The sequence below is a fragment of the Ipomoea nil genome, unplaced genomic scaffold (assembly GCF_001879475.1).
Source record: "Ipomoea nil cultivar Tokyo-kokei standard unplaced genomic scaffold, Asagao_1.1 scaffold3025, whole genome shotgun sequence".
NCBI lineage: Eukaryota > Viridiplantae > Streptophyta > Magnoliopsida > Solanales > Convolvulaceae > Ipomoea > Ipomoea nil.
The window spans coordinates 887,057-903,058 of record NW_017619453.1 but is presented as its reverse complement, the minus strand read 5'-3'; the positions used below and the strand labels follow the sequence as shown (position 1 = coordinate 903,058).

The 16,002-nt window shown below is 36.6% G+C and overlaps 4 protein-coding genes across 6 annotated transcripts; 2 read left to right on the top strand and 2 right to left on the bottom strand.

Moving 5' to 3' along the window:
* Positions 1–389: 389 nt before the first annotated feature.
* Positions 390–1,562, top strand: LOC109163414. The gene has a single exon (XM_019312157.1). The coding sequence runs from the start codon at positions 390–392 to the stop codon at positions 1,449–1,451; it is 1,062 nt and encodes a 353-aa protein (XP_019167702.1). The 3' UTR covers positions 1,452–1,562.
* A 386-nt stretch (positions 1,563–1,948) lies between these two features.
* LOC109163390 lies at positions 1,949–3,664 on the bottom strand. 3 transcript variants are annotated; one of them, XR_002051267.1, is made up of 3 exons: positions 3,567–3,664; positions 2,893–3,159; positions 1,953–2,254 (listed from the first exon to the last, which is right to left on the bottom strand). XR_002051267.1 is itself a non-coding variant. In XM_019312130.1 (3 exons), exons 2-3 carry the CDS (start codon positions 3,143–3,145, stop codon positions 2,220–2,222), a joined length of 288 nt encoding a protein of 95 aa, XP_019167675.1. In that variant the 5' UTR covers positions 3,567–3,634; the 3' UTR covers positions 1,953–2,219. The 3 variants fall into 3 exon arrangements, 2 of the variants coding, with proteins under 2 accessions (XP_019167676.1, XP_019167675.1); XM_019312130.1 differs by having other exon boundaries at positions 2,893–3,145; positions 3,567–3,634; XM_019312131.1 differs by lacking the exon at positions 3,567–3,664 and having other exon boundaries at positions 1,949–2,254.
* Positions 3,665–7,123: 3,459 nt separating this feature from the next.
* LOC109163389 lies at positions 7,124–10,215 on the top strand. Its single transcript, XM_019312129.1, has 3 exons — positions 7,124–7,384; positions 7,688–7,890; positions 9,861–10,215. Exons 1-3 carry the CDS (start codon positions 7,283–7,285, stop codon positions 10,033–10,035), a joined length of 480 nt encoding a protein of 159 aa, XP_019167674.1. The 5' UTR covers positions 7,124–7,282; the 3' UTR covers positions 10,036–10,215.
* Positions 10,216–10,720: 505 nt separating this feature from the next.
* On the bottom strand, positions 10,721–15,842 carry LOC109163394 (formin-like protein 3). The gene is made up of 8 exons (XM_019312135.1): positions 15,597–15,842; positions 15,081–15,497; positions 14,599–14,982; positions 13,248–13,593; positions 12,731–13,172; positions 12,439–12,644; positions 12,124–12,359; positions 10,721–11,834 (listed from the first exon to the last, which is right to left on the bottom strand). Exons 2-8 carry the CDS (start codon positions 15,210–15,212, stop codon positions 10,989–10,991), a joined length of 2,592 nt encoding a protein of 863 aa, XP_019167680.1. The 5' UTR covers positions 15,213–15,497; positions 15,597–15,842; the 3' UTR covers positions 10,721–10,988.
* Between the last annotated feature and the right edge of the window lie 160 nt (positions 15,843–16,002).

Below are 16,002 nucleotides of genomic sequence, written 5' to 3'. Positions count from 1 at the left end.
GATATAAAACCCCCAACTTTCATCTAACGGCTGGGCTGAGAACACCCCGCTCAAAATTTCAAAAGATTCCAAAATATACGTCTCTCTCATCCCCAGTACAGACAAAACCAACAGTCCCCTGAAATCTGAATCAGCACCGCCACCTGTCACAGGCCCCCTCGAATCTGCAACTCCCAATCGCCACCGCCACCTGTCATCCACCCGGACTCCAAGCCGCCAAAATTCGTTCATCTCTCCTGTCTTATCCCTAACCGCCGCGTGTCCCCCTTAACATTCCCTGCACCCTGGATACTATACATACATACATATATACAACTTTGCAGATTCCCAAATAGCATTTATCTCTGTGCATTGTATCGTGGTGAGGTAATATGAAGAGAGAATTTGAGATGTCGTCGTCGTTGTTGTTCTACGGCGATGAACAGGCTTTCCCGGTGGACGACGAAGCGTATATCATCAACGGAATGCACGATAAGCTGAGCTTCCGAGCTTTGCTAAGCTTGTGCCTCAACCACGACGAACAGACCGGTCTATCACATTTACTGCCTCCTCAGCTCATCAGTACTGCTGCTACTTCCAACTTCAACTCCTTGCCGTATGATGTTTATCCTCCGATGCCGGAGAATGTGGCATTCGGATCCTTTTCTGCTTTTCCTCCGACTTTGATTCGGAGTCTCCAATGCGGAGATTTGGAGCTCAAGTTTTCGAAAATGCCGAGGCAGGATTTCAGTACTCATCACTTCGGATCCTATGGCTATGGCGGCTATGGATATAACAACAGCGCTGCGGTTTCCACGGAGCCGTCTAACTGCTTCGCTGACGACGGCGTCTCCTGCGACTACGGCTTCCGTCACTTGCCGGATCTCCGCTCGCTAGAAAAACAACAACCGCTTCCTTTGAATACCGAGGAGTTCGGTTTCCGACCTCCACGCAACATCGGCGGCTACATTCTCGACAAAGCGACCGGAAACTACCAGCCTCCAGCTACTCGTCGTCATCCGCACAGAGAACCACGGAAGGCGGCGGCGAAGACGGAGAGTAGATCCTGCAAACTAGCCCGAGAGAGGCGACAGAAGCAGTGCGAGAAGATTCGGTATTTACAGAAGCTAATGCCGTGGGAGACGAAGATGGACACGACGAAGATGCTGGAGGAGGCGCACAAGTACGTCAAATTCCTCCAGGCGCAGGTTAGAGTCCTCCAGACCATGCCGGTTCGAGGCGCTCTCCCCTCTCCAAACACTACCCCCGCCCTGCACGGCACACTCGCGAAGCTCTCCCGGCAACAGCTGCTGGAGGCTCTGGTGAACTCGCCGGCGGCTCAGACGTTCCTTTACTCCAGAGGCTGTTGCGTATACTCCGTCGAACAGTTGGCTCTGCTCGGAAAAGTAGTCGACAGAAAAGCTCTGTTTGAGCAGATGCTCATCGCCTCTGCATCCATGTTACGCTCCTAAATCCTAATTAAGGTGCTCAAATTACTAATTTCTCCCCTCATTATCTTATTACTATTATTTAGGGGCACTTATAATTATTATATTGTTATATTACTTATTACAGAATCATTGTAGGAACATGATCTGATGTGCAAATGCACTTCTTTCCTTTTATGGTATATGCAAATGGGTTTCAATTTCAATTGTTATCTTTGCATTGTAGACCTTGTGAGCTTGCAGATATGGCTCGAATTTATATTTATTTTTATAGATACATAATATATTAATATGTTAACTTCAAACACATAATCTAAATGTTATTTTGGATCAGAATTCATAATGTTATCTGACTTTCGATTTGGATTAAGCTTTTTGAACGTAGTGTACAGTTTGATGAAATTAAGAAACTCGAGCTATCCAAAAAAAAAAAACAAAGACTGAACAAAAAAGTGATACACCTGCTATATTTCAATTAAAGTAAAAATCTTTGTCCCCCATAAAAGAAAATCATAATGTTGTTTGGGCAAGATAATATGGTTTGATTAGGAGATCACAATACAATTCTGTTTGAAACTTGTCCATACATTCTTAGACAGGGAACAAGGGGGTGACCTGACTAATACTAGAGATAATATTGATCCATTTATGCACTTGTGTCAATACAAACATGAAAGCTATTCCATAATAAACTATAAATTGTCGACGAGCTTGCCAAAAAATACAATGATAAAATATGGGTAGCAAAAGAACAGCAACTTATTGGAGATGAATGCAGAGACATGAATAAATTCATTTGTCAAACTCCCAGATCACTCCACCATCCTCTGCAACATTTAAACAATCATTAGATCAAAGCCGTGTATAGAAACATACAAATCATAGTGTCCGCCCACCCCAATACCCCCATAAAAACAAATGATCAGATGCACAAGAAAACACTTGTTTTGCATTTGATCATATTGAACCCTAAAACGTCAAGGGATTGATCCTTGGGTTTGGGTACAAAACAGCCTTAAATCTCCAGGCCAGCTATCCCATTCTTAGAGGCGCTTACAATTCAACAAGGGGATTAGTCACGGTATCCAATGGTGGAAACCCTGAGTTACACCCCAAAAAAAATGATTGAACCCTAAAACTAAGGAACCATCCTCCATTACAGATGGTAAGAGTTAAGACTAGCTGCGTATGATGATAAACTAGAGTTCAGAACTTTAAGCCCTATTCACTAACAGGGGTAACAAATAATATAATGGACATTTGTTTATCCAGGGAAGTTTCATGGAATGCAGTTCGCCCTATCTAGTTCAACAATCTAAGAAATGAACTATGAACGAAAGAACGTCAAGTTTAGCATACCAAGATTCCACCTAATAAAGATGCTCTTAAATCCTTCACCTAGTGAAAGAAAAGATCGCAAGCTCAGTTCTACTTCAAGAATTCAGAGCAAAGATGGGTATTATACCTTTGATCTTCTTGTTTATCCACACTTCTAGCAGCATCCCAGCCCCAATCCCAGCAGCAATACAGGACCCGTAAAAAGCTATAGCTGATGGTAAGGACGATCGAGGAAGAAAATAACATTCCGGGATTTGCCTAATTTTCTTCGGGAGTCTCTTCTTCACTGTCGGTCCAACACCGGACTCGCTATGTGAAGGCTCAGCCATACTTTTCCACTCAATATCTTTCAGTGGATCTTTTGGCTCTTCTGTGCCCATCATAAAACTCTACTCTGTAACATAATTTAATGATTTAAATTCTATGAAACACAACCAAAACAGGAAAAACAAATAATACTAAACAAAGAGTTCCAGTTATGAGCCCATTCCACAAAGCATATGATCATAATTTATGATAATGAAGTATAACAACTACTACACCACATTCTAAAACTCTTTCAAGCATTTCATCGAACACATAGCGACCAAAGAAAAACAAAGGCCATAACACCCACAACAACACCAGTAACCAATCACTATATACTCCAAACTCGTGGCGTAAGCTTCAAGTAGTATGAGAAACATTGATCTTAATCAACCCATAAACAATAAATAAATAAATAAACAATTAAAATGGATTGAAAATGGAGAAAAAAATAGTAAAAATCAAAACACGAACTGGGGAAGAAAGATACTTCACCTTCAGTAACTTCTGAATAATCCGGTGAAGAGAGGATTGCCGGAATTAATGGCGGAAGACTGGACGAGAAGTGTTTGAAGAATTGAAGTTGAATCTGTTATCTGGGCTTAAAGAGGACCCGAATTGGAAATTTAAAATTCGGGTCGCCTGTTTAGACTGGAAATGGGTTAAGCATTTTCGGCCCAATTCAATCAATTATAGGGTGGCAATTTTTTATTTTTACTTTTTAACTGTAAATAATAAAGATATTGAAATGGCATTTAATTTTCTATTTATTATGCATGCAAACTTTTTTTAAAAAAATAAATTATTTTTCATAAATAATATAATTAATTACTTTGTTTAAAGAACAAAAAGTGGCTTTTTGTACTGCTTAGTTCAATCTTCTTTTTTGCTTCTTATTTTATTTTCTGAGTTTTAAAGAATTGCAAATGAAGTTTTGTAGATTCTTACTTCCTTCCTAAGGAATGAATATCTCACCTTAGATATAAACCAAAATATTCTCTTTGATTTCACATTTTAAAAAATAATAATTTTCCTTCTAAATGATAAAATCTTGTTTGACGTTAATTTTTTTTTTTTTTTTAATATAAAAACGTTAAAAAAAATTATTAAGAACACATTTAATATCATATCATGAACCCCGATCCATGTATAAGGATTGGTTAGTTGATCTTATCTTGTGTGCAACCGGCCGTTTCATGTAAGATATAAAATACTTTTTATTGAAAACGTAATAATATTTTTTTGTAAATTCAAAAAAAATAGTATTATTAAAAATTATTATAGATTTAATGTGAGATGATTTTATTTACGGTTAAGAGATTTTTGAAAGGGAATATTATATAGTACAATGTAGTGGTTAATTTTTGTTTTTGCCACTAGATCATGGATAGATCCTAGAAGTGTTCAAAAGTAAGAAACTAAGAATAGGTTGCATGCTTCATCTTTCTTTTAAAAGCTAGGTAAACGCATTAGTATAAGTTCATAAGCTCAATACATTAACTTCATAAGGTATTGACATACTCAATATTTTATGAACACATAGCTTTAAGTTTATTTACCTACAAACTACAATTCACATATTATGCATTTATAACAGGTTGGATTAGAATTACTTGAAATGATACATTTATAGATAATAGATTATATACTTATGGATTTAAGTTTATGTATCTACGTCTAACAAATTATGTACCTACTGCAAATGTGAGTGTTAAACTAAATGAAAGGAAAAGAAAAAAAAAATACCATGCTAATTTAAACAAAATAACATCATTTTAAACTATAATTTACATTCCAGGTTCACAAAGTAATTTGCACAATACTATGCAATTTTTTAAAAAAGATTTATGCCCATGCACAGGTGTATAATTGACGGTAATAAGAATTAAATCTGAAATTTCTTTTCCAAAAACTTTTAAATCAAAACTTTAACTGTGTAAATTAATATTTTCTAAAAAGTTTGAATATCAATAATTTTTTTTTTTTTTGTTAATAATAGTATTTTCCATCTAGGGGTTCAAATAAACTATTACCGAACTATATTCTAGACCTCGTAATAAACCTCCTAAATTTATGAAGAGATAAATCGAATCAATTTAGCTCTGAAACTTAATACTAAACGCTACACTTCTGTGCACAAAAAACTCAATACAAATATAAATTTCTAATATTTGTGATAGAAATTAAACTTTCATTTCAACTGAAAGTAAATTTTAAATGATAATTTTTATTCACATGTATCATCCAATTACATTTGAGGCTAAAAAAATAAAAAAAAAAAAAATCTTTTTTGGGGAATAATAATGCCTAGTCTCCAACCTATTATGTGAAATGTAGAGCCTATAGATCAGACATGCGTTGAAGGTCAAATTAAAATGTTGAAATATAGTTTGAAATCTTGTCAATATTGTCGTGGGCATAGTCAACATCTTAAACAATACTTTCACACTAGTAGTGTCAATTTCATGTGCTTCTCATTATAGGTAGCTCAAGTGATAAATGAGTTCTTTTTATACAGAAAAATTTTGGAATAATCCAGATTTAATTCTCACAAATGACGATTTTCTTTGAACCGGCTCCCGTGTCTCCCGGAGCGAATAATTTAATAGCACTTATGTGACCTTTTTAAATGGGAGGTCACATGTTCAAAATCTAGTGGAGATATTGATATATATAACTATGTTATGTATTATTTTGATAATATAAAGTGAAGAAAAATTTTGAGGTGTCAATCAGCATTGGTGTCATGTTACACCTGGTATAAACATACAAGTGTAATGAATTGAATTGAACTGAGTACTATATATCAGCGCTGGCGTCAATAATACATAATACAACCCACAACATTTGTGTTGTTGGACCAATACTGATAATCATTGTAGAAGTTCTTGTGAAGAGAAAGATCATTTTTATGCAAGTACGTATAAAATATATATGTAACACCTTATATGCATCGAGAAATTTTTTGAGTGACGAAGGAAATTGATTTGCACACATTACTAAGATTGTGCATTGAATAAATCCTGATTACGTGTAATAACATATAAATTACATAATAGAAGTGAATCGCACTAGAAAAATTCTATACGATGAGTTTGATTGAGTTGTGATTTTGTTTTTTTAATAGTTAAATGATAGTACTAGTAAATAAGTAATAAATATGTAGACCTGGGAAGAAGCAAAATCATTCACCTATCTTTACCAAAAAGGTCAAAAAGAGCTGGTTGGGATCTGGGCAATCGCCGAATTCAGCTTTGTCTTTGCTAGATACCCAAACATATATACTATATTTCTTAGCTGGTCTGCACTCTACCTTTTCATGCTCCATTGCCACCCCCATTAGAAAAGGTATCCAAAGAATTGAAAATGCAACAATTATTACTTTTACAAGTCATTCTTATTCTATGTGATGCCATACTTTATATATAAAGTTAATGTTCGTTATTAAAATTTAATTAGTTTGCATCATTGTATATAATAAATCTGTCAAAAGTTAAAATTTAAAGTATTTATACGTTAATTAAATGTGAATCATGTAAAAAAAATTACAATATATTAGATCTTAACTATGATAAAATTGATGTTTTGTAAAAAAATATAAACAAATAATGTCGAGCATCAAATAAGAGTATTGATTCTTTACTTGATGTTAAATCAATATTTTGTGTATTATTACTATTTTTTTTTTTTTTAAATTTAGGATCATATTGTGCAATAATGTAAAAAATTTCGACATAAATATTGAAATGAAAATCAGACCTGTTAAAGAGTTTTGAGTTAGACTTTATCCCAAAAGAGTCAAACTTTATATATGTATGTCCGATGAAATCTGAATTAGTTTTACAGTAGTGGGAATACCAAATGCCAGGAAATTAAAAATGAAAGACAAATAAAATAGAATAAAAGAAGGGAAGAAAGCTAGAATTGCATTGAAGCAAGAGAGGCTTTAGTTTTCTTTAGAATCATCCAAACATTTCTGATTTCTCCTTTACATATTGTATTTAAAGTATAGCACTGCACAAAATCTAATATTTATTTAAATGTATATTTATATATGGTTAATTTGAAAGCTATTCTACTTATATATCATCTTCTTTCTTTCCCTTCTCCTTCTCACTTGGCTTGACCAAAGCAAAGAAAAAGCAGTCTCAATACCCCCATTTTCAATTCCTTTTCTGCTTGAAATATTATCAAACTAACCTCATGCTAAAATGGCTTCTAAAGCATTAGGCCTTCTTGTCTGTGCTCTCATTTTGGCACTGGATATTGTAGCGGGAATTCTTGGGATTAAGGCAGAAGCAGAACAAGATAAGGTACCCCTACACTCATTTCACTTTCATGTACATACATAAAATATGTCATAGCTCAGTGGTTGAAAGGTTGAGTGTGAGTGTAGTGACTCAGTAAATACCCAGATTCGAATCCTCAATGAGAGGATCTCAGTCTCGGGACAAAAACATGCACTCAAACCCTGTCTCACTGAGACACATCTAGCAATTTGAATCCTCTCATCCAACCTAGGCAGGGTGTTAAGAGACCATTAGGTTTGGAGTTTAGATTTGTGTACGTAAAATGTCATGAAAAATGATAACTGTTTACTTTCTTGGTTTGAACAGGAGAAGCATTTAAGGTTATGGTTGTTTGAGTGTAAAGAGCCGAGCCACGAAGCATTTATGCTCGGTGCAGCGGCAATTGGGATACTGGTGATAGCTCATTTGGTTGCCAACCTTCTTGGAGGCTGCAGTGTTTGCGCCACGGATGAAATTAAGAATGCCTCCACTCGCAAGCAAATCGCTATTGCATTTCTTGCCTTCACTTGGTATGTATTTTTGCCCTTACTATCATCATTACTTCATCCATATATTCTTAATTAAGAAATTATAGGGATAAGCTAAGCCTTTTTTTTTTTTTTTTTTTTTTGAAAGTTACTGGCTCTATTATAGGGATAAGCTAAGCCTTAAATAGACGCGTATACCAAAATACAATTAGATTATCAATTTTTTTTTTTTAAATTCTAATTGTATGTTTAATTAAACTTGTCAAAATTGTATAATTAATCCAACCTATAATAGCATGATACCCCAAGTTACCTGCCAGACAAAGATTCCATGTAGATTAATATTTTTTAAAATTATTTTAAAAATACAAATTAAAATAATTATATTTTAAAAAAATAACAACAACCTCCGAAGTGGCTACTTCGTCAATGTCAATCTGGACAGAGAAGACATCTTTCCCGTCTAGATCGACATGGATGAAGAATCTTTGCGAGCATCTGATGGAGAAGCCGCCAATTTCTTTGTCTAGATCGGACGAAGAAGCCAGCTCCTCAGTTCTGGATATATATATATATATATATATATATATACACTTAATTCCTTTGTCCCATTTTATGTGTTTGGTTCGGTTAACAAGGTTTGACTAAAGTTATTTTTAATTCAATTTTTCATAATATTAAGTTTAGTATTAATATACAAAATTTATATATTTAGAAATTACACAAAATACTATTAAACACAAAAAATTAAATTTAAAAATAAGTAAAAAAATAATAAAGAAAAATTAAACAAAGAAGAAATGGTTGGCTTGACTAATGAATAGTAAGTATGACAGATAAAATGGAACAGAGGAGTACTTTTTGAGCTAATTCTATTTTTTTGTCTTAGATTTATAGGTGATAGTCCACTTTTAGTTCTTTTTTATTGGAACATTCACTTTTTGTCCTAGTGTTATTGTGACATGACCATTTTTTGTCCTTTATCAACAAAATAATTTAAATATCATTAAATACAAGGGCATTTCGGTCTTCAATTATGAATTTTTTTTTTCAAAAAAAAAAACATAAAAAAATATAATGGTTCAACCTAGCTTCTTTGTATAAAAATATATTGAAATGTATTTATATTTAACGACATTTCAACGATTTTGTTGATGAAGGACTAAAAATGGTCATGCCAAAATAATACTAAGACCAAATAAAGATGTTATAATAAAAAAGGACTACTATCACCTATAAATCTATCTAGGTCCAAAAGTGGAATTAACTCTAATTTTTTTTTACAGGGCGTTTGGTTGGAGGGGGGGAATTATGTGGGAAAGGAATTGTAATTCTATGGGAGTTGAATTACTGGGAATAAAGTGGGAGTTTAAATTCCAGTGTTTGGTTGACAGGAATAAAATTACTGGGAATTTCAATTCCAATGTTTGGTATACATGGGAATTGAAAGGGAATAAGTAGTATAAAGTCAAAAATGTCCATTATTGTTGTTAGACATTAATTTTAGGTTAAAAAAGGAATGGGTAATTTTGACTCATCACTATCTTTTTTTCCCAGGAATTAAAATACCGGGGGGGGGGGGGGTGGGGGGGGGACATGGGATTTTAATTCCATGAAAATGGGGGAATTGCAATTCCCTCCAACCAAACTATGGAATTTAATGGCCTTTGGAATTAGGTGGGAATTAAGTGGGAAGGGAATTTAAAATCCCTCCAACCAAACGCCCTGTTAGTTTTTATTTTTTGAATGAGATGACACGTCAGATACCATACAAACATATTTTTTTTTGACAACACAAAATTAATCGGTTATTTGATAACTTGTTAAATATGTTAATTGCATAATTTTAACTTGTTTTACCACATGTTTGTTTAGTTCGAAGGTTTAATTACATTTTGATATATGGTTCCCAAAATTCTATAACATCATAGGTTAAAAACCAAAATAAAGAGTAACATAGATAAATAACCTAACGCCATGAATAAATATTATGTATGTGTATGTGTGGGCAGGATCATATTTGCAGTGGGATTGGGGACACTTGTGATTGGGACAATGGCAAACAGAAAGTCTCGAGCATCGTGTGGGATGTCTCACCACAACTTTCTGTCGATTGGAGGAATTGCTTCCTTTGTTCATGGGGCCTTTGCACTTGGATACTATGTCACTGCAACCATGGCTACCTAATCCTTAATTCATATATAATGCATCATAATCTACCTTTTGTTCCTTAAATCCATCTAATGTTAAGTTAGTCCTAGGCTAATGTTTTTAACCTCTTCTGTTTAACGGTTCTGTCGTCCCACTTTCCTTGTCTCATTTACTATTTTATTGGTAAAAGTGATTATGTTGTTGCTTAAAGTTTGATTATTTTTCCTCAAAACTACATTGATGAGTTGTTCAAACTCGATGACTTGACTAAATCCAAGGAAGGAAGGAGAAGTCGTATCGCGTAAATTATACCACGGACCAGGGTCCAAAGGTCCACATTGCATTATGAACCCTGGTTCAAAACAATATTCTGTAACTGCAGTTAATATATTATGTACCCCTGATTAACTGATTATGTATTTGTAAATAAATTGAAGAAACATAATAATTAACTGCATTTGCATAATAATTTATTAACGGCAGGTACATAATTCGGACTGATTCACTATGAGCATGGTAGACCATGATTCACAATATAACAATGCCATGCCAATGAAATATATGTAAAGGGGACAACAACTCAACAAGCTACATTAACAAGTGAATAGAAGCAATGAAATAAATGTAAAGGGGACAACTCAACAAGCTACATTAACAAGTGAATAGAACCAATGAAAATACATGTAAAGGGGACAACAACTCAACAATCTACACTAACAAGTGAATAGAACCTTAAACTGAAGTTCCTACTTTCTTTGAAATGACTGGTTTTTGTAGTACTACAAGGTTGTACTATGCTTAGGTTTGAACTATAATACATACAAATGACTAATCATGTACCCTCTTAAGTCTTAACTCTACTCGGGGTGGCTCGTGACCACCACTCGCTATTCTATTATATACATTCTTCATTGCTAGCTCTGAGAGGGGGTAACGAAGAAGATATGTTTTTCTATTGATAGTTTTATTGTACCTGAAGTGAGGCGGCTTTATGGGGATGAATCCTCGTCGTCTGAACTGAAACCATCGCCTGCCTGTTGTGGCTTGAAGGCGGGGAATAGTTGCAGGGGAATATTAGGCAATCGTGCACTTTGGGGTTCACCCTTCCCAGAAGTAGCGTTTGCTCGTTTTATCAACTCTCCCACTTCTTTGCAGACCTTGTCCAGTGTTAGCAAGAAATCGCGAACAATGACAAAGAGGCGAGTGCCTTCGTCCTTTGCTGTCTTCCCATGGAAGTAATCTCCGGTGTTCTTCACCAGTTCCATTATCCGTTTCTCTTCTTCTACCTGCCTTGTGATCTCCTCCCCCGAGTGCTTCAAGAAGTTCTCGAGCGTTTCCTTGAACGCCGTTTCTCCCTCTACATTATTCATATCAGCGTCTAGAAAATCCCGGGCTTTTGAGAGTGAGTGCTTGAGTTTGGCAACGGATTGTGTGAGGTTATCGTGGTCAATTATGGCTGCCTTCTTCACGTTTTCAAGCTCGTCGCTCAGCCTGGAAAGTACCTGTAAACCGAGGCTTTGATAGTACTCTGCAGATCCCTTTCGGCTGCTCTCCTCTACACAGTCTTCGGTTCTCACACTGCACACACTCAGATTCTCCTTCAATCTCCGGGCAGATTTTAGGCCTTCGGAACGACTGATTTCTTGAACAACAAAGTGCAGAAGTGTGGTCTTGCCATCGGTTCCTTTAACATCTGATAGTTTCAAGAGTGTATCCAATTTGAATGCCTGGGCTCCACCCCGGTAGGTGCCAACATTCATTCGGTTCCCAGTCTTCAGAACTGCTTCCAAGAGTTTAAGGAAGAGTCTGCTGTTGCTCAGCTCCTTACTTGCCACCTGCAACCAAAATTCTAGTACCGTTTAAGGAACATTATTAATTATTCTAATTGAAACATGTGCTCCATCTCAACTAAAAGCTCAAACCCGTGACCTTTGGTCTGGCTCTGATACCAAATTGAAGCATGTGCTCCATCTCAACTAAAAGCCTAAGCTTATAGTTGGATTGCACATTAATGGTTATATGCTCAACAATTCTTGTGTATGTCTTGACCAAACGTAAATCTTGTCATGTTTACTTGTTTATTATCTCAAAAACATAAAGTGGAGAATCATGAACAGCTCTCACCTCTAAGGTTGCAAAGGACTGTTTAACGGAAGAAATTTCTTCCTGGAAAACAGTCATGAACAGCAGTGATTCCATCCTTTTGAAGGCAAAGGGGATGCCGACCAAAACTTTCAAGAAGCGATCAGCTGGAGCAAGCTCAGAAATGTCTCCGGTGAAGAGCCGAAGCTTGAGCTCTTCCTCTTCTGTTGGTGCCATTTTCAAAAGAGTCTGAACGAATTCCGATGGCAACTCATTGCCTGGGTAACACAAACAAGAAAGTCGAGTTAATTTCACACGCACAGAGAGAACACAACAGAAAGGTAAACAAGAAGTTACCCTCTTTGAGAGCATCACACACTTCTTCTGTGGTCAAATTCAAGGCTTTAAGAAGAATTGCCAAGTTCTGTGCCTTCCTAGCGTCAATAATCTGAACAAAATGTGGGGTTGAATCAAATGGAGTTACATCTTTCTTCTTGCACTCATTTTGTTTTTTATCTACTGTCTTATACCCAAACAGTGATTCCATCTTTTCCTCATTAACCCTGCATTGAATTGCAGTGTAAATTCAGACACTTCCATTGCCAACACAGACAATCAAAATCAAATCTCTCCAACACTGAAGCCTTACTCGAACGAGCCACACTTGAGCTCATGCCAAACCATCGTCGGATTAGGAGTGGCATTAACCTTGTCCCAGAAAAATGGCTTCAGTTTAGCTTTACCAGACTCGCCTGATTCACTTTCTGTCCCGGAAGGAAGTCCTTTAATTTTTTGTGCCTGAGGCTTTGGTGGAACTGGAGCCTTACCGCCTTTTGGTGGCGCTGGAGGCGGACCACCTTTTGGCGGTGGAGGAGGTCCCTGAGCAGAACGTCTGGACGGAGGCGGAGGAAGTGGAGGTGCACATTTTGCTGCAGCTAATTCTGGAGTTTTAGTTTCAGTTGCAGAAGAAGTAGAAGTATGGCTATCAATCATATCAGGTGTCACCAAGGGACTGTCAAGAGTGGATGAAGTCTTCAATTCCTTCACATCCCCCGGAGGATTTTCGTTGCTCTGAGGCATCTGTTTAGCTCCTGAGCAAATTATACCGATGTTGTCAATAAAATCATGTCTGCAACAACATAAACTCAATCATTGTAATCAAGTACCTGCAGAAATGTGATCAGTTGAACTTAAGTTAACATGTTTGTCTATGCCAATTGTGCCATTTGTGCCAATTGTGCCATTTGTGCCATTTGTGCCATCTGTGCCATTTGTGCCATCTGTGTCATTTGTGCCAATTGTGCCATCTGTGCCATTTGTGCCAATTGTGCCATCTGTGCCATCTGTTTGCTCAAGTTCTTCCTCTTCTTTGTTTCTTTTTTTGACGAAACATACCAATATGAGAGCTACAAGGGTAATCCCTCCCACAGTCCCACCAGCAACAGCAGGAACTATAATCTTTTTATTCTTATGGTCATCCTTGGAAGGAACATGATCATAATCTTGTGGTTTAGGAAGAGGAAATTTTGGCATTTCATGAGGGCTATTTGGCATGGGAGGAATGATTGGTGGTCTTATTGGAGGCGGGTGAACAACGGGTAAAGGCAAAGCAGATTTAAAGAGAGGATTTTCATTGGGAGACAGTGAAGGAGATTCAAGACTCAACAAGGGTGAGCTAGCAGGAGCACTAGGAGGATGACTTTTTGGCATTGGAGGAGGAGGAGGAAGTTTTGGCACTTGAAGAGGGATTTTTGGCATTGGAGGATGATAACTTCTTGGCACTGGAGGAGGACTTCTTGGCATTGGAGAATGATGACTTCTTGGCATTGGAGGATGATGACTTCTTGGCCTTGGAGGAGGAGGACTTCTTGGCCTTAGAGAAGGAGGACTTCTTGGCCTTGGAAGATGACTTCTTGGCCTTAGAGGAGGACTTCTTAGCATTTGAGGAGGATGACTTCTTGGCCTTAGAGGAGGACTTCTTGGCATTTGAGAAGGATGACTTCTTGGCCTTAGAGGACTTCTTGGCATTGGAGGAGGATGACTTCTTGGCATTTGAGGAGGATGGCTTCTTGGCCTTAGAGGACTTCTTGGCATTGGAGGAGGATGACTTCTTGGCCTTAGCGGATGACTTCTTGGCCTTAGAGGACTTCTTGGCCTTAGCGGATGACTTCTTGGCCTTAGAGGACTTCTTGGCCTTAGAGGATTTCTTGGCATTGGAGGAGGATGGCTTCTCGGCATTGGAGGATGATGACTTTTTGGCATTGGAGGATGATGACTTTTTGGCCTTAGAGGACTTCTTGGCCTTAGAGGACTCCTTGGCATTGGAGGAGGATGACTTCTCGGTATGGGAGGATGCCGACTTTTTGGCATTGGAGGACGAATTCTATTACTTCTTGGAAATGAAGGAGGACTTCTCGGCATTGGAAGATGATGACTTTTTGGCATTGGAGGAGGATGATGAATTCTATTACTTCTTGGAAATGAAGGATGAGTTCTAGCCATTGGAGGATGGAGTTTTGGCATTTGAGGAGGGCTTTTTGGCATTGGAGGATGATGACTTCTTGGCATTTGAGGAATGAAATGTGGTCTTATCGGAGGCGGGTGACCAGTAGGTAAAGGCAAAACAGACTTCAAGACACGCTTTTCGTTTGGAGACAGCGAAGAAGATTCAAAACTCAACAATGGTGAGCTAGCAGAAGCAGAAGGAGTGGATGGTGGAGTGAAAATGGGCAGCATTGCTTCAGCCCTTGGAGATGAAGAAGCAGAGCTAGGTAAAACTTTGTGCCATAACTTTTTATCTCTCAAGGATTTTCTGGGAAAACTAGACCAACCAGAAACAATTTGATAATCATCTGAAATCTCCTCTAATTCTTCCAAATACCCAATCCACATCTTCTCTATCTGTATCACAAAAACCATCCAATAATCAACTCATTACATATGCTTACTGAATAAAAAAAAAATGGCAAAAGAGAAAGGAAAAAGCAAAATATTCATACCCCATTGAGATCCATCTCTTGAGCATTACAAAATCCCCCAATCCCTAAAAGCTTCATATCTGAATCAATGACTACCAGAACACAAACAATGGCAACAAAATTGATGAGAGAACGGACCATTACCTCGCCCATTGATCTCTAATTTACCTTTCCAATCCCATCCTATTATCCTTTTCATTTCATTAGATACACACAACAAACCTATAATTATAGGGAGATAAATTCTAGAACAAAAAAGCACCAAACCCAGTTTCAAGGAACACCCACAGAGCCTTTCCACCTTTGCCTTCAATCCAGCTCGAAGAATTCCAAGAAAAACAGAGGGAAAATACACAGAATTTTACAGATACAAGTTTTGTGTGTGTATACTTTTCATGCAAAATTCTTTGTTTCCCTCCAAGGAAATCCCAGAAAACTCTGTTAAGAACCAAAAAAAAAAAGAAAAAAAAAGAAAAAAAAAAAAAAAAAAAAAAAAAAAGGAAAAAAAAAGGGATGAGATATGTGGGGTAAATGCACCTAAAAAATGGTATCTTCAACCCATCAAACGTTCTTCATAGAGAATGAAATGCAGGAACTCCATTGACAATTAAGATTGTTTCTGATACGATGAATGAAGGGGTTCCATTCCATGGAAAATGGTATATTGTTGGAATCTTGTTTCACTTTTTTTGGTTTTCTATTTTCGGTGGCAAAAGAGAGCAAAAATGAGTAAATAACTGATTATTTATAGTTTTGTAATACTAAAGTAATATTATTTTAAGAGAATTCTTATTTGCTATTAATTGCCTAATAAAAATTATTAGGTAAATAAAGTGATAATACTCAAATATAAATTTGAAAAACAATTTTTTTTTTCGGCGAGATTCAAACTCTGTTTTGCAATATTTAATTTAGTGTTAGTGCAATATTATTTTTAACCAAA